At 45.4% G+C, this 18,394-nt stretch overlaps 1 protein-coding gene across 1 annotated transcript; it reads right to left on the reverse strand.

Annotated features, from left to right (window-relative positions):
* Positions 1-609: 609 nt before the first annotated feature.
* On the reverse strand, positions 610-17,689 carry LOC147615589 (uncharacterized). Its single transcript, XM_086778957.1, has 4 exons — positions 17,366-17,689; positions 17,211-17,281; positions 17,067-17,102; positions 610-1,563 (listed from the first exon to the last, which is right to left on the reverse strand). The coding sequence occupies exons 2-4, from the start codon at positions 17,228-17,230 to the stop codon at positions 945-947; spliced, it is 675 nt and encodes a 224-aa protein (XP_086635083.1). The 5' UTR covers positions 17,231-17,281; positions 17,366-17,689; the 3' UTR covers positions 610-944.
* Positions 17,690-18,394: the final 705 nt, after the last annotated feature.

The following is an 18,394-nucleotide window of genomic DNA, read 5'->3' on the forward strand; positions in this document are numbered from 1 at the left end:
CACCAAATATAAGATTCATGGTATTTATTGCACTGCCAAATAATGTACAAATACATTAAGAGTAATGCAAAGGATTCTCTAGTTTTCTTACATTGACTTGTTGTTTTAACAACTTAAAATCTATTGTCATACAGGCATTTGCAATCATTCTCCATCCACAACTAGTAATATCAGACTGAATTGAAACCTGAAATATTAGTGTAATTAGAAGAAATCCATCTTCAAACAAAGAAACATCAAAACTAAATTATCAATACCTCTTACTGAAGATACTTAAATGGCTTCTCTGGATCTGCAAGATCTTCATAATTTTTCTCTATGTAATGTTTGTAACAAAATTGTGATAGTTGATGAAAAGAGATACTTACATTTTGCATTAACCATGGATACCAGCTAAGGAGTTCATGAAAATAACCTCTATCAAAAACATCAATGAATATAAGACTCCAATGGTGACTGCAAATAAAACAATAGTCAAAAAATATCTACAAGAGTTATGAATTTAAAACTATTAAAAAACACTACCTTAAAACTAATACAAAATAATACCTTTCATTATATAGGATGAATATATAATAGTTTCTCAAGCTGTCATATGCCCTTAAAAAACCGTCAATATTTGATCCTGTCTTTGAAAAGATATCACTTGATATTAGAATCAACCACAAATATGCTGCATGAAATCTATGTGGGCATTTTAAAAATGTATGCCCTGTAATCAAAGACAGTATTAAGTATGGCAAAAGGAGAGAAAAGAATAAAACTGTGGCTAAAGAATGATGCCTACCTCATGCAACAGAATATTACAGCGTCAGATATTTCAATATATGTCTTCTCTAACATCACTTTGTCCGCAAGTGAAATGATCAAGTAATATTCAATCTCAGGGTTGGAGGAGACATTGATAATAATTTGACCATACACCTTGCCCATTCTATCATAATTCATACCACCAAGTCTCTTAACTTCCTCTTTATAAAAATTATCCTCCATCTCGAAAAGCATCTCTCTTTGGTCAAGTGCTTTTCTTGTTTCATACTCTCATGTGTAACATCTTCAATAATAGGCCCTTCAGCTTTCCGAGACCTCTTGGGAGAAATTGTAAGGATATCAAAGGTCCTAGTATCTGTGGTGAGAAGTGGCTTGAGAACTATATCAAATCTATACCTAAGCTTGCTCACACTGAGAAATCCTTGTTCATTAAAGTGACTCTGTACATGTGCAGCAACAATATAGGCATCATTCATGAAATCTATAAGAAAGTCTTCAGATGCTTCTTGCAAGCACCACAATGTAGAAGCTTGCCACTTTTTAAATGGAGTATTACTTTTAGTTAAGACACCAACCTTGTCACATATTTGCTTTACTACATGATGAGCGTCAGTTTGGGCCTTCTTGATCTCTGAAAAACACCTCTTCATATAAAAAAATCTTGACTTTCTTTTCTTCTTAGGATTGGGTGCAGAAGCAACCTGTGCTATCTTTGGATCTTCAGTATATACTTTTCTTGCAGTTTTCTTTGTCCTTGCTATAGATTGCACACTGAGAAATATTTGAGAAACACTGCAAAAAAAAGTGAAAATATTTTCAAGATTAATACAAGACCCTGAAACAAGAAGAAATAAAGAAAGTGTACATGGCCAGTGGTTTTAAAAAAGGCACACAAAAGTACTCTCTCTGGCTATTATAAAATGGTGACAAATATAAGTAAATAAAACAAACTAGTAGAATAGCAAAAGATATTAATAAAGTAATCTTTAGAAATAGACATTATCAAGAACTATCCCAGTCCCCATGAACTATCTCATAGTGCTAGCAATGACACTACTTATACACTATGAGTCTTTTCCACACAAGCTATTGAGTACCGGCTAACAAGATTATGCTTCAAGAACTAGATGTGCCACCCATAGAAGGATGTCCGCAACAACGCGCAAGGGAGTAAAATGGCATACTGCTTTGGATACGGTCGCGCCGTTGCGGAATGTTAAAAGCGAAGATCGGATCTGATAGTGACAATGAACTATAGGGTAGTGCTATCAATGTCCTCAAACGGCACGCAAGGAAGTAAAATTGCATAGAGCATTGGCTACAGTCGCACCGTTGCGGACTATTAAAAGCCGGATGTGTCACCCATTGAAGGACGTCCGCAACAGCACAAACCCAAGGAAATCCAAGGAAGGTCACACATGACACAGACCTATACCTTGTTGACCGCAACCGCGCAATAGAGGCAAAAGAGCACGCTGAAAGCGATCCGTTCGTGCCGTTAAAGAATCAAGGAGGTCACACAAGACACAGACCTATACCTTGTTGACCGCAACGGCGCGATAGAGACAAGAGAGCACGCTGAAAGCGAACCGTTCGCGTCATTGAAGAATCAAGAAGAACACAAGATGACCTGAAGACAAGTGGAAAGTACCCTAGAGAATGTCGTGGTCGCGAGGACGGAGGTCAATGGAAGTCGAAAATGGATAATGTGGTCATATATCTCTATATATACCCGACAAACCATTGGACACGTGTCAAAATTCCATTCATTGTCTCCAACGACTAGTGACACGTGGCGCATTCTCACTGGATCGTTCATCAACGGTACCTTCCACGTGGTGTTTCGTGATTTGATGTCGTACAAGGTTCGGATGTATATAAACGTTTTCGTTCTTTTTTTTTTCCCTATGTATCCGAAACAGCGCGACCTCTTGAATTTTAGCAGTTTAATCTCTCTGCTATCGCACCGTTCCGGATGGCTTCTTCTCCGTTAGCAGTACGTGCCTCATCAAGGTCACCATCCCCAGTTGTTTTTTCAAAGCCTTCACCAAAAACACCTATTGGCTTGCAGTCTTCAAGGGTATCTCCATCCATATCCAATGTTTCAAAAAAGAGAGAGCTTTCTATATCTCCTACATAAGTTACAACGTCGTCCAAGAAAGTGAAGAAAATAAGCAAACCCTCTCCAACAAAGCCTACTGGGCCCTCTGGTCCTTCTCTTAGTGCACTAGATACCCAATCAATGTTAAGTGTATCTGAAGCATGTGGAATGCTTACAAAGTCACCAAAGGCAAGTCCTATGGCATCAAAGAAGTTTAAGTCATCACACAAGGCTCCTGGTCTTTTTGAGATAGTAGTGGTGTCTCCTACAGAGAGAATGTTGGATTTTCTTATTGAAAGTGGAATTGAAGCCTCTATCTTCTCATTTGCCAAGAATATTTTCAATCCAGAAGTTGATGTCTCAATGATTATTAATCATGCCATGCCATTTATCAAGGAGGACTTTGATGAATTTGAGGAAACTAAAGGGCCTTCTATCTTGATTAAAGGCAAGGAGTATGTCCATGTCTTTGTTGGGACCTCCTCTGTCCAGAGACAAACATTTACAAAGAGGTGTAGTATGTACAAACTTCAAAGGTTTTTATTAGAAAATGCAGAATGCTCCTCTCATCCAAAAGGTTGCAAGAGAATGGTCAAAGTTGTTGCCTTTATAGTTTTCTCCATTGTCAAATATCCTCTTAGAGGTGAAGAGGAGAAACTTGAGAAGATTGAAGGCTCTTCAAACTTTTGCTTTCTCAGAGATTTAGAGGCAAATGATATAGAGGAGGAACTTGGACCTAAGGAGGAGAAGAGGCTTGCCAAGAATATTGAAATCACATAATTAAAGGCACATACAATTGTTCAGTCAACCAAGGAAATTTTAGATCCATTGCATAAATACATTGTTCCTTCATTTTAGATCCATTGCATAAATACATTGTTCCTTCATTGCCAAGTTTTCTTATCAAGGATAAGGAGTATTTACTCCTTTCTGATATTCAAAAGCTATTTAACTTGAGGGAGGACTATTGTCTTGCCGTCATTGCAGAGGATTGTGAAGCTACTGAAGGACTCATTGATATTGAGAATGAGCATAATGATGAATTTGCTGCATTAGATACTTCAGATGACAAGTTCATTGACAACTCATGCTTTATCACTATGTATTAAGAAAGCACAGGAGTCAGAACCATTTATCTCCGATGATGAATTTAATCAGCTTCAAGCTTCACTTGGTATTGCCGATGTTGGAAGGGAACTGAGTGATTATGTCCAACTTAAAGACATCAAAGAAACCTCGACACTTGAACAAGATGAAAATCATAAGGTAAGTGAATATGAATTTTAACTTACAATAATTTCACAATGTTCCTCTTGTTTACAGTTGGAGCTAGTAGATGAAGACAACTTCTTAGGGAGAGGTAAAGGATCAAAGTAAGCAAGCTCTAGCAAGAAAAATTCTGCACTTGGACACTATTTGTCCAAAACGAATGAGAAGATTTTCCATGTGTTGCATAGCCAGTTCTCTGAGGATATAAACTAGCTTATACTTTGTATTAAAGCTCTCTGCAGACTGTATGGCTTCTCAACTATACAAGCCAACGCTAACAAAATCATGTTTCTTGAGAAGACAACCGCTACTAGAATTTTTAGTTATGGCCCTGGGTTTTCCGCCTCTAGAGCAGGATATTTTTTGACATACTCTGCGTATGCTCTAGCTGCAAATAAAACTGATGTAAACACACTAGGTGGCTACAATAGAAGGAAATTTCTATGCTCCAGGGAAGCACTGACAAAGGATGATGATGTGAAAACTTTAGAATAGACTTTTTGTACATACTCTGAATTACAATAGATAACTTTTTGTACAAAGTTATGAATACAACACTTCTCTTTTTTTACAGTGTTATGTTTCCAAAATGTCGTTTTCTACATTCTTTGTAGTTGTCTTCTGAAAAATCAATTTTATAACTCTGCAAGAGCATTGCTTCTTGTAGCCCCTCCACCACATCTTGTGCTCCGAAAGAATGATGTGCGTGCCTGGTAATGTGACTTTTCCATCCCTTGGTTACTGTATGTTGTTAGGGGTCCATGCTCCTCAACAAAATATGGCCCATGTACATGGAGGATGGAGGATGTGCTGCATAACAATATATATATATATATATATATATATATATATAGTATATGTCATTTCCACTAAGTGTATCATGAATACAAAGGAGTCTTACCAAATAGTATGTGATATCTTTTTCTCCACATGCTTCTTTGATTATTTGAATGAGATTTGTAATAGAAATTTTGTACTCTTGCGCATATGTAGCTGATGTCTTCTGTTATCGAAGAACATTTAAAAAGATGTCAAGATGCTTCCAAACCTCCATTCTAAGAATTGCTAGCCGCGGTGTACTGGCAACATTTGTCGTGATCTCACACAATTCTTTCTAACAATCCCACGTAACATTCACTTGTTTTTTACTATGGTTTCCTAAAAATCTTTTGGCTTTTGCACCTCCCATGGAGACATCTGCCAAGACGTCTCGTGTTTTCCCTGAAACTGTTGGATTTTTCCTTAAATGAACCTGACCCCCATGAAATTCCATTTTTGATAACAATGCTTCACATTTATCAATACATTGATCTGCCAACGATGTTGGTTTAATAGAATATGCATAATCAAGATGCAATCTCAGAAGCTTGTCAATTATTCTTATCTCTACATGCAAAGTACATATGTGAACATTCTTAAGAGAGGAAGAATGGGATCTCAAATGTCTTTTTTGCATCAGTATGTTTCCAGGAGTGTTTACGGCCGAAAGAAGACTCTCAGAGCTTCCGCATGTTACATTGGTATCAAAGCATGTTACATTGGTAGTTAGTTAGGGTTTGCGTTTAAAACAAGGGGCCAGCCCATGGGGCTACCCCAAGTCTTAGTGTGGGCATGGGGATGGTGTGAAACCACCCCCATGAGAGCCAGGAAGGCCTTGGCTGAACCCACCAGCCATGGAGGGACTGTAGGACAGCCCTAGGGGCAAGCTAAAGGCAGATTTCAGGAGATGCAGCCTTTGTGCCATAGTCACAGGGGACGTGGGGGACGGACCCCTGGGACGGGGGAACGTCGTCCCATAACGCGTGGGAACGGAACCGGACAGCGGACGGCCAGGGGACGCGTGAGCCCACGCTGCAACAAGGGGACAACGATTCCGGGATAGCGGGACGGCTGTTCGTGTGGGACGGAGCTGGACGGGACGGTCAGCAGACCGTTGCGCCCTGTAACCGTTGGGCGCCCTGTAGCCGTTGGGCGCCCTGCCGTTGAGCAACCCTCCTTACTTGGCCCATGGCTGTAAGAAGAGCCCCCATTGGCAAGGCTCAAGCTCAAGCCTCAACGCTCCTCAACTTTCAAGGCTCAAGTGGAAAGCTCATTGGCTCAACACTCCTCAACTTTCAAGGCTCAAGACTCAAGTGGGCATTGGGCAACCCGGCAAGGCTCTAGCTCTCCTCAAGCCTCAAGGCTCAAGTGGCATTGGGACCTTGGGTAAGTTGTAATTTCAAGTTGTCACTTGTAGCCTTGTTGCTCTCCTACACTCACCTCTTGCTCTAGCCTCTCCATTGGCAAGCCTCTCCTACATCTCTCTCCTACTCTCACTTCCACTGCTCAATGCTCAAGGCTCAAGCCTCTCCTACATCTCTCTCCTACACTCACGGTCTCACCTCCTCTTGCTTTAGCCTCTCCTACACTCACCTCCATTGCTCAAGCCTCTTTGGCACTTGGCTCCATGGCATCTTCATTGCGACCATCCCCCGCACCTCGTTCTGACGGCGCCAATACAAATAGAGGAAGGAGGACCGAAGGTTGGTCTTGGTGGGAAGAGCTCAACTCCGATCATCCCGGAAGTGGAGGAGGCTCTCGCCCATGGTTCTGCAAGCTATGTCCATATAGGCAAACGGGTGGGGCGGATAAAGTGAGAGCTCACCTCTTGCATGAGCCCGGTCATGAGGTCCGATTTTGTGATCAGGTCACACCGGAGACGAGAAGGAGGCTTCTTGAACGTGTTGCCACACGAGGCCTTGCGTGCCGCATGTGGCCGTGGATCCCGCAATACTAATAATGAGGCCATCCCAAGGTTCGGCATCCACTTCATCGGCACCCGCGGGCGCATCACCCGCCCCACAAGAACGGGCCCCAACACCATCCTTCTCCATGCCGACCGCATCCACACACTCACGCCGGCAAAGTACTCTTGAGGGTAGTTGGGACCCCAAGAAGAAGGAAGAGGTGGATACGGCCATAGCCCGCTTCTTCTTTCATGACCACATTGCTTTCCATGCTGCCAGGTAATCAAGAATTAAGATGTCTAGCTTAAGATCTATCATTTTACAATGTTCCTCTTACAAGTTACTTGAACTTTGAATTTTGAAGTTGATCGGTTATTAAATTATTCATTTTTTGTGGATAGATCGGACTACTTCAAGGTCATGGTGAAGAAGATAGGGGAGCATGGTCCAAACTATACGCCCCCATCATCAGAGTCCTTGCGCACCACATTGCTAGAGAAGGAGAAGAGGCTTGTGGAGCAAGCAACAGAAAACACGAAGCGACAATGGGCAAGGAATGGAGTGTCCCTGATAGCCGATGGATGGAGTGATACGTGGAAGAGGTCCATCCATGGCCTTGTCGCATATTCCCGGGGTGAGATGTACTTCATCGCCTCACATGATGCTTTTGGGACCGAGAAGAGTGCTGATGTGCTAGCAGCAGAGTGGGCTAGTGGCATAGAGATCATTGGCCCAGACCTAGTTGTGGGCTTTGTTGCTCTGATGGGGAGGCTTCAAACAGAGCAGACGGAGCGACCATTGAGAGCATGTACCCCAACATCACCGTGTCATTTTGCATGGCACATTGCTTAAATAATCTCTTGAAGGATATCGGGGGCATGCCATGGATCCGACCTATCATCCAAGTGGGCAGCCAAATAGTGACATTTGTCACAAACCATCAGTTCCTACGCCATGAATTATCCAAAAAATCTAGCCGTCAGCTCCTCAAATACTTAGATACGAGGTTTGCCTACAACTTCTTGATGCTCCACCGATTGAAAGAGTGTAGTGGTGCATTGAGACAGTTGTTCATTAGTGACGAGTTCACTTCTTCACCATTGGCTTCCACTGAGACAGGAGCTCTATGCAAGGAAAAAGCAGAGAGCCCTGATTTTTGGGAAAAAGTTAAGAGCATTGATGCTATGGTTCAACCTATTGCCCACTTGATGAGGCTTGTGGATGGTATGAAGCCATGCATCGGCAAGGTATATGAGACTATGGAGAGCATGATAGAGAAGCTGAGGGATTTGGAGCCAAATGAGGACAGGTACGAGGAGATCCGTGCCCTATGTGTGCGTAGGTGGAACTCCTACTCCTCTCTTTTGCATGCAGTAGCCTATGTGGTGGACCCTGAGTTTCAGGGTAAAGGGCAAGAAAGTGACGCAGAGGTAAGCAAGCTATGGAGACTGACTCGACTTGTGCCTGACCCAAATGTTAGGCACAAGATCCGTGACCAGTTGTGTCACCAATTGGCCGACCATTTGGTCCATCTCCAGTTTGCAGTAGCCTATGTGGTGGACCCTGAGTTTCAGGGTAAAGGGCAAGAAAGTGACGCAGAGGTGAGCAAGCTATGGAGACTGACTCGACTTGTGCCTGACCCAAATGTTAGGCACAAGATCCGTGACCAGTTGTGTCACCAATTGGCCGACCATTTGGTCCATCCCCAGTTTTTGTGTCTCGTTCACTTGAGGCCAGGCTAGTGTCTCATGTGAAGAGGCCAGTATTTTGCTGACATGGACGGGAGCCAGACTGGTGCCACCCGTGTGTTAGCAGGATGGTGTCGTATGGACGGGAGCCAGACTGGTGCCACCCGTGTATGACTTGGACTGTGTTCGACCCATGGGATTGTCATGCCATGGAAGAGCCAGTATTTGTGCCGTGTCTTACCTATGGGACTGTCACTCCATAGGGAGGCCTGGAACTGTGTCTTACCTATGGGACTGTCACTCCATAGGAAGACCAGGTTTTTATGTTTACGTCGTGTCATTTTTGTGCCGACAGATTTTTTGTACTTGTTCCATGAACGGGAGATATGTCCATGATACTATTTGCACATGCACTCATGTTTTGCATGTTTGAAACTGTTTTTGCATGACTTGTATTTTTGTGTTTGCCTGCTTGACGTGTCACTTACTGAGCGGGGACGCCTGCCAGTGAGTCGTGAAGTCTACTCTGTCTTCTGACGAGTTTTGGTGCATGTAAACAGGTGGTAAGTATATTGCACATGTTGGTTTAATATTTAATATTTCTAACCTTTTGTTTTATAAGGTCATTCGTTCACACTCACTTAAAAGTGGGCACCCACTTAGGGGCCAAGGTGGGGAGCCCCACTTAAGTGTGTGTGTGGGGGTGGGTGCATGGTCACCTACCCACACCCCCAAAGAACTGGCCGCCCACATGCAAGCGTGGGGAGCCAGCCCAACGCGATCACAGGAGGCTCCACGATCTGTTCGAGTACCTAGGTGGTTGATGGACACCCTTCGAGAGTCAGGTGTCACGGAGCTACCCTCCGAGTGGACCACAGAGGACGGCCCTCGAAGATCACATCGAGTTCGAGATAAAAGCAACACGGCGGAGCTTCTTCAGGTGAACTATGCTCTTATGTCTCGTATCATGCGGGATAAAGAGCCCACTTCCGTCAAGGAAGCCCTTTCACAGGATACTTGGAGGGAAGCCATGCAGGTGGAACTTGACGCCATCGAGAAGAACAACACTTGGGAGTTGGTACCGAGGCCGTCGAAGCGGTCAGTCATTGGTGTCAAATGGGTCTTTAAGACCAAGTACGCGGCTGATGGGTCGGTGGACAAACACAAAGCCAGGCTCGTGGCTAAGGGTTATGCTCAGCGGCCAAGCATCGACTACGAGGATACCTTTGCACCGACAGCGCGGATGACCACGATTCGGACCGTTCTTGCCCTTGCTTCTTCTCAGAGGTGGCCCGTGTACCAGATGGATGTAAAATCGGCGTTCCTTAATGGTGACCTGCAGAGCAGGAGGAGGTGTACGTAGAGCAGCCTCAGGCTTCATTGTTCCAGGATCGGAAGGGATGGTTTACAGGTTACGTAAGGCCTTGTATGGTCTTAAGCAGGCTCCGAGGGCTTGGAATCAGAAGATTGATTCCTTCTTTATTCGGACTGGATTCCAGAGATCGGTTGCAGATCCGAACCTGTATCTCTTTCGGGAACGCGGCATGGTCACACTCATCATCCTTTATGTGGATGATCTCATTCTCACCGGCGGTCATGTGGAGCACATTGGAGTGACGAAGGTTGCCTTGTCAAAGGAGTTTGAGATGACCGACTTAGGCTTACTCCACTTCTTCTTGGGATTGGAGATCTGGCAGACCCAGAGGGGGTTTTTCTTCTCTCAGCAGCGGTATGTTCATGAGTTGCTTGAGGCCTTTGGGATGGAGAACTGCAAGCCTATTACTTCGCCGATGGACCCGAACACAAAGTTAACCGTTACAGATCCTTGTGAGCCAGTTGATGCCTCGCAGTACCGGAAGCTGGTTGGTTCATTGATCTGGTTGCTGAACACCAGATTGGACTTGAGCTTCTCCGTGGGGCTGTTGAGCTCTTTTATGCAGACGCCATTGAAGACTCATTGGGACGCAGGATTGCGGATCTTGCGGTATCTGCAGAGTGCGAAGGATCTGGGACTCTTTTACACAGGAGGGAATGGAGTCAAGCTCCAAGGTTGGAGTGACTCGGATTGGGGAGGAGATCCAGACACGAGGAGATCTACTTCAGGATACACTTTTACCCTCGGCTCAGGAGCGGTTTCTTGGAGCAGCAAGAAGCAGCCAACTATTGCCCTTTCTTCGACAGAGGCAGAGTATCGGGCTGCTTGTGGTGCTGCTTGTGAGGTTGTATGGCTGCGGAGGCTGCTTGGCGAGATGGGGTTTCCACAGAGGGAGCCCACAGTCATCCAGTGTGATAACCAGAGTTGTATAGCTATTGCTCGGAACCCGGTTTTCCATGCCCGGACCAAGCATATAGAGATACAGTATCACTTTGTTCGTGAGAAGATCTTGGCGGGTGACATCTTGCTACTTTATTGTTCGACGGAGGACAATGCGGCGGACCTCTTCACGAAGTCTCTACCTCAGGCTACGCTCAGGCGGCACTCCAGCTCCCTGGGGTTGGTTACGCAGCCAAGAGCTGAGAGGGGGTGTTAGAAGTCATCTCCGGTCTATTTGTATACACCAGGGCCTCTGTTGTGGGTGTGCCCGCCCGTATATCATTTTTCCACACTCCCCGTATTTTTTCCCTATTTTTCCCATTTTTTTTCTAGTGGCTGGAGGGCTGCCAGTTGATGCCAGGAGCACTCTGAAGCAGGCCGACTGCATCTGTATCAGTCGTGGGCTGTCTGAGTGCTGGCCGACTTGTTCTGTCCAGGCGTGGGGCATCAGATGCTGGCCGACTGCTATATTCAGCAGTCGTGGGATTTTGTCTAGTCGTGGGCCTCTTTTAGAGCTGGCCGACTGCCCTCATGGGCTTGTATATATTGCCCCCCATCCTCCTCCACTTTCTCATTCAGTATCTTCGAGATCTTGTGTATAGAGAAGAGTTTACACACATCTCTCTATGTTTCTTGTGCTGATTATTTTCTGCAGTCTACTTGCTCTTGTCTACCCAAGTTTGGATATCATTTCCGCTGCATATTCTGACACCTTTTCACTTTCCACACGTTGAAGCTTTTGATGTGACAACCACGGGCTCGCCTCCTTGAGAAAGTCGACGATGTTTTGGCCAACGGAACCTTGAAACCGACCTGACGGGCGGTGAAACAAACACTCGCACATAAAACACTTCAACGCCATTGAGGACCTAGAAAAAGAAAACAAACAAGGGGAGCTAGAGTGCTCCTGCAAACAGTACACGGACACCGATTGGCCCCAAAACGCAGTGGCGCCCCTTGCGGTATTTCTTTAAATGATTATAAGAGCTTTGATTACAATAAGGCTGGAAACTCAGCCTTCACAGTAGAACTCTTGAAGCCTGCAAATACCTTGCATCATGGCTTCATATCCACTCGGCATCCACAAACAAGTCCAGCCATTGATCACCTCAAAAGACTCTCACACATTGAGTCTACATACAGAAGCTTTCTCCCATGATCACGACTGCCACAACCATCCATAGCCTCTCACATATGAACAGCATCACACCCTGACACATCCAGTGCTTCTGCATCACAACACATACTCCCAAACTGTCTCTCAAAAGAGAACTCGCATCACAGCACAGCATACCATACAGTCAACACACCTGTACCAACCCTCTCTACCTTCCAAGGGTACTATCCATCTCTGTCATGGATTCCATGTCCTCTGCCCAATCAGTAGCAAGGCTGTACCAAACATGTGTCCATTCTTGTACCTTCTGCCTACATGTGACCTGACACCTGGAGAAACCCAAAAACATGTTTCCTCGAGAAAACCTACGACCTGTTTCCACATGAAACCCTTAGGCCTGTTTCCCTTTGAAACTTCTGTCCTGTTTCCATACAGAACCATTCATAGCACCATTCAACAACAGTGCCAACAACGGCATACATCAAGTTACCTGTTCCCTCATGAAACATCTGGCAACATAGAGATGCCCATATCTGTAGATCCCTCTGTTCCTTTCTAGCAGGAAGAAAACAATCTGCTCCATGAGCACGCAGCCATGAGCACGCAGCCATGCGAGCTTGCATCACTCCCATGCCAAGAAACATAACCAAGTGACCTGTACTTGCAGCCAATAACCCAAGTACATAGCTGAATTTGCTACCAAACAAAAACAGCCCATAAACAGTCCTCAAACTGATCTCAAAACAATCTCGAGCATTGCTCATGTTCATAGCCACATGAACTGCCACGAAACAGTCCATAAACCCTTTTCAAAACAGTCCCGAACCCAAAGCAAAGAGAAGCTGAAAGTTCCATCAGTTGAACGCCATCGACATGATGTCTATGTTCATGAAAAACCAGCCCCTGTCCGCCTTTATGTCCAGAGAAATCAGCCTCCTGTCTTCTGCAAAAACACGGCGTCCTCCAAAAAGCACACACATGGCCTAGCTTTTTATGCGCCGCCTGTACCCTGGTGATGCGCCGCCTGCAACAGTACAAAACTGAACTGAACTGGCCTGCCTATACCTGCTGGATAGAACTGTCCTGGTCCGCCTGCATGTACCCGACTGTACCAGCTAGCAACAGAGCAGCAGCCACCTGAACCAGCGCCGCCTGTACCTGCAGCCACCGTACACTGTACCTGCTGTCCGTACAGAACTGTACGGCCTAGCTGTACAGCCTGTTCTTGAAAAACTCACAGCAGCCACACCTTCTCCAGCAGTCGACTGTGCTTCCCTTTGCATCCACGCAAGAGAACTAGCACGCTTCCCAAAAAACTAGAGAGAGGGAGAAGAGAGAGACGTGGACCTCCAAAAGTGGAGTAGCCTCTATAAATTTCCTAGGGGCCTCCCAAGGTTTTAAAACCTTTATAACTTTAATTTTTGCCCACCAAAGGTTATAAAACCTTTTTAAATTAAAGTCTCTTTGCCCCCTTCACACTTGGGGTTGTCCAAACATGGGCTTCCTTTTTAACTCCAATTTGATGCCATTCACACTGTCCACCACGTCCCCGTGCACACCTGCATACTGTCCAGAGAAAAACACAGGGTCGTGACAGGCAGCCAGAAAAAGAGTATAAGAACCAGAACTTGGAGCACAAGGTGCAGATGAAAGCAGTAGGTTGGACTTGGAGGACTTGAAGGGGGTGCTGTCAGCCACCACAAGTGAGTCTGTCAACTGTACCAGAAACAGTGTCAGTTGCAAGCGCATCATTACAGGGCAAGATATCCAGAAGGCGCAGCCCGACCAGGGATTTATTGGGGGCCAAAGCCAGTCAGCTGGGCCGACAGCAGTCGGCCAGCTCTTCCTTGGGTCAACAGCCTATATAAGGCATAAGGTGCTCATTGTTTTAGGTATTCAACTCTCTACGAGTTGGATCCTTAGGGTCCTTAGAGTAGGGCAGATTTTGGGTGTTTACCACCTTTTATGAAGACAGCCTAGGCTGTAGCAAAGTACCCTTTTTGTACTATATGAATATACTGAATTTCCAGCATCTCTCTCTCTACTCTCTCTCCATATCTGCGTTTTGCATCAGTATGTTTCCAGGAGTGTTTAGGGCTGAAAGAAGACTCTCAGAGCTTCCGCATGTTACAGACAAGAAGTTGAGAGACCCCAAGTCATGATGTTCTCTCGTATGATCCGCAGCAAACCATCAGTCCCATGCATCACCTTCAAAAGCATTAGTCAGGCATACTTTGGAGTCTGGCTTCTTTATCCAGCACAATCAACACTTGGCTTTTCTTTCACCAATATGGTTCTCTTGGAAGCTCGTCAATGTGAGCCAATACAATTATTATATGTAAGCTCAAAATCTTGTACTTCATTTGTGCACAATAAACAATCAAAACACAAATGACAACCTCAACATGCAATCTAGTTCATTGGGGTTGCGCCCCCCATGAAAGATCTACGAAAGGTTTTTGGGGCTTTGGCCTAGCCATAAGGGCTGTGGGTGGGACAACGGGCTACGCTTAAGCGATGTGGTAATGTGTGCGCGTAAGGGTGGTGGGACTAGACAACCAGCCTCAAAATTGTTGGAGGGGCTGTGGATCAAAGGTAGATTGCCACCCTCAAGGCCCCAAAATTCATAAAAGGGGTCCTGTCCTTCTCTTTCCTTCCTCTCACTGAGCTCTCTCTGTTTCTCTGTGTTTCTCATTGTAAGTGCTCTCTCTTTCCCCTTGCCACCCCTCAGTATAAGGCTGTTCTTACAATGAGGGTATGTGCCATTGGTTGGTAGCTCTGGAGTGGAGCACGCCTTTCCTTTGCAGGTAAAAGAGGAACATTTGCTGGTATTTGACTCCTAAAGGTGGCTATGTGTGCAGGGGAGAGACTGCTGCAGTCAAAAGGCTATTGCTTGGGTTGTGATTACAACCTTAGGACAGGACTGATGTCAAGCTTGTAATGTTGGCTATAAGAGCCATTGTATTTTTTTGCGTTTGTGTTTCAACAACTAAGATCTTGGTTTTCTTTGTTGCGTTTGAGCATCGTTGCTGCCTTTTGGGTGCTCTATGTTGTGGGTTGGTTTGGTGATATGTCTCGTGAAGAGTTAGAGCTGTTGGTGAAGGCTAAAAAGGGGATTTTTCTGGGATTTTTGGTTTTATTCATTATCTTTGTCTTTTCTGCTGGCCAACAGCCTTTAGGCTGACCGACCAGCAGTTCCCCTCAGTATATATAGCTTAGCCTCATCATTCACTACTGTGTACCATATCATTGATCATATCTGGTACCACACCATCTGCTGTTGCTGCTGCTGCTGCTGCTGCTTTTGCCGGGCTCTACATCACGTTGCATCATCCATCATCTTCACCTCACAGGACAGCACCTCAGTGTTTTCTCATTTGGCCACATCATGGGACAGCAGCCCACACTCTGCTACAGGCCACACAGTGGGACAGCAGCCCTCTCTGCTACATTCAACGTTCACATCAGTGCTTACATCAGCACTTTATCATCACATCATCAGCGTTTTACTTCAGCTGTTAAATCTGCTACATGCAGCGCTTACATCAGGGTTTACATCAGCATTTACTGTGAGGGCAAAAGGACAGAAGGACCAGATATACGAGAGATGAGAGTAAAACCACACAGCATGAAATATGTGAGTGAATATATATAAAAGGGTGAGTGCAGATATGTACAAGAGCCCTCATATGTGAGGTGACTTTGAGCAGAAAGAAGACCAGTGCTGAAGCAGAGAAGACGTTGGAGCTGAAGCACGGTCGATGACGAAGGCTTGCGTCGATGTGAGGCAAAGCACTCCGAGGTGATAGTGGCAGCTGGAAAAGATAACGTCGATGACGATGATGGTGGTGCAGTCTCTGATGACATGGGTGCTGCGTACGTGAAGCAGAGAGGATTGTCGTCCTAAGTGGTGCAAGCTTTGGTGACACGGGTGTTACGTACCTGAAGGCAGCAAACTCTGCCTGGATAATCTGGTGTATCCACTTCATTGATAATAAGGTCATCTATACATGCATGCAACATATGGGATGTTCGAGCTGGAGTGAACCAAGAAGGATGGCCAAGCATGACTAAAACCTATGCCAGCCCCACCCATAGCCATTATGGCTAGGCCAAGACCCAAAAACCTTTCATGGGGGACCCAACCCAAGTGAGCTCGATGAAGTTGTTCATTTGTGTTTTGTTTGTTTATTGTGCAAAAATGAAGCATAAAAATTTTGAGGTTGAATTACTGGTTGGCGTTGACAAGCTTCCAAGAGAAGCACACTGGCGAGAGAAAACCCAAGTGTTGGTGCTGGATAAAGAAGCCGGCTCCAAAGTATGCCCGACTGATGACTTTGAAGGTGATGCATATCCGCTGCATTGATGATGAGGTGAGAGAGCTGAGAACTAGCACACTCATGCACACATGCAACGTACAGCTGTTCGAGCTGGAGTGAACCAAGAAGGATCGCCAAGCATGACTGGACCTATGCTCCCTCAAGATGCCGTCTTTGCTATCATGCCAGACATCCAATCCATCCTACTCAAGTTGAGAAGGACATGTGCTGTTTCACACCTTCGGTGAACATCTACATGCGCTCAAGAGATCTAGACATGCAAGACATAGGGATGACAGTATGTGCTGTATTGAAAAAACTTGCTATGCACGCTAACCGGAGCTGCCCGTTTTTCAATCACCAACCATAATGTGTAAAGAATCACACATTGCCATACCTCCTCCCAAAACACATAATAATAAGCCTTGCCTATGAGGTTAAATGACGGTTGAACATTCATGTGCAACCTTGGGGATGGCCCTTCTTAATGATGTAATTTTCTTCCGTTATTATGATGTGATTTCCTTTGAAACAAAATGCACGGCTATGGAGCTATGGAGCTATGGAGAAACTGTCCTCAGTTTGAACTGCCTCTTTCTCCCTCATACAAGTTTGTGTTCTTTAAGGTCTCGAGGTATTTAAAGCCAGTTGATTGTCGTTGACTCATAGACTAGCATCTCTTCATGGTAATACCTTCCTAATCGAGAAGAGTGTGAGCTTGAACACAGATAAACTACTCTATCATTGGTAAGGAAAAGAACCTGGATGGAAGCCAGTCATCTGGAGAATTGGACAACCTATACATAAAACATCCGCCACAAGCAAAGGAGTCAAAATCATGAAGGGAATAGTAAAGCAAAACCATCGGATTCAACAAACTATCAAGCATGTACAGTACAATTTACCAGCCAAAAATCTTGGTCATGAAACCTAAACGATACTGCCCAGGAGCGCCTTCCACCCTTGCCTTCAAGCTCTTTGGAATAAGAACATAAGATGAATGAACTGCCAGCGTCTAGACGTAACCTTACAATCAAGTGTCCAAAAAAACGGTGCAAACCTGATCGGCATCAATGCTGTGCACAGAGGTCGCCTCTTCTCTCTTGCAACAAGGAAGTGACCTCTAATTCGACAGGTGCGCTCTCTTGCCGCAACAATGTCTGCTGGTGATGGAGTTTGCTCGCTGTTGGCGTTACGGAAGCGGATCTCGAAAACGTAAACCACGTCTGACGCTTGAACATACTAGCAGAGGCCTGCAGAAGAGCCGGCTTGCAGAGGAGTTCGGCCCACATGGTGCACTCAGAACCCCAAGCCTGAGAAGAAAAACAGCTACCGCCCTGCTGAAACTTGACACAATTTGCACAGCGTTTGCCTTTACACACCGTCGAAGGCTGCTGTCCATTGCGTGCCCAAGGCCTGAAATTTGCAACCGTACCCCAAAATTTTCTTTTGCCACTTGGCCTTCGTCTTACTTTTTGGTCCACTCTTCAAATGTAAATAAAAGCCTTTAGAATTCATATGGTTTTTAAAACCTGAAACAGGAGGTGTGTACAACCTTGGGGAGAGAGCGGGAAACAAAGAATTGTATGACCGATAGCGACTTCTCTCCAACCCCGAGTGGTTCTCCCATGGCGAAACCAAGGCGTTCCGGTTTGGGTACCCCCCAAACCGCCTTCTAAGCACAGAAACCAAGGACTGAGCGCATGGACAACCGATTCTTCAACTAGAGGGCTCTTCGTCCCATGAGGTGCAATCAGTACAAGGAGTGCAAGGAGCATGGCACGCTTCAATCAGGGAAAGCAGAGATTTTAGGCATGAGAGCCATCATGCAAACCACCCGCTACATGACCAACAAGTGGCACCATCTCCTTTTTTAGGTTTGGATAACCTAACATTTGGGCATTTCCACCCTTCTTCAGAACCAGTACTAGATTTCCACTCCGCATACAATCCAAGCTATGGCATCCCACATGAAAACACCCAAGGTGGAGATAGAGTCGGACCAGGAGATGTCATCGGAGGCCTCACAGAGGAGCGACAGGACATCCCCCCTTGTAGAGGAGAATGGAATCGAACGGGTCAACGAGGC

This window comes from Cibotium barometz, chromosome 40 (assembly GCF_041138505.1).
Source record: "Cibotium barometz isolate CiBa-2024 chromosome 40, ASM4113850v1, whole genome shotgun sequence".
NCBI classification, from domain to species: domain Eukaryota; kingdom Viridiplantae; phylum Streptophyta; class Polypodiopsida; order Cyatheales; family Cibotiaceae; genus Cibotium; species Cibotium barometz.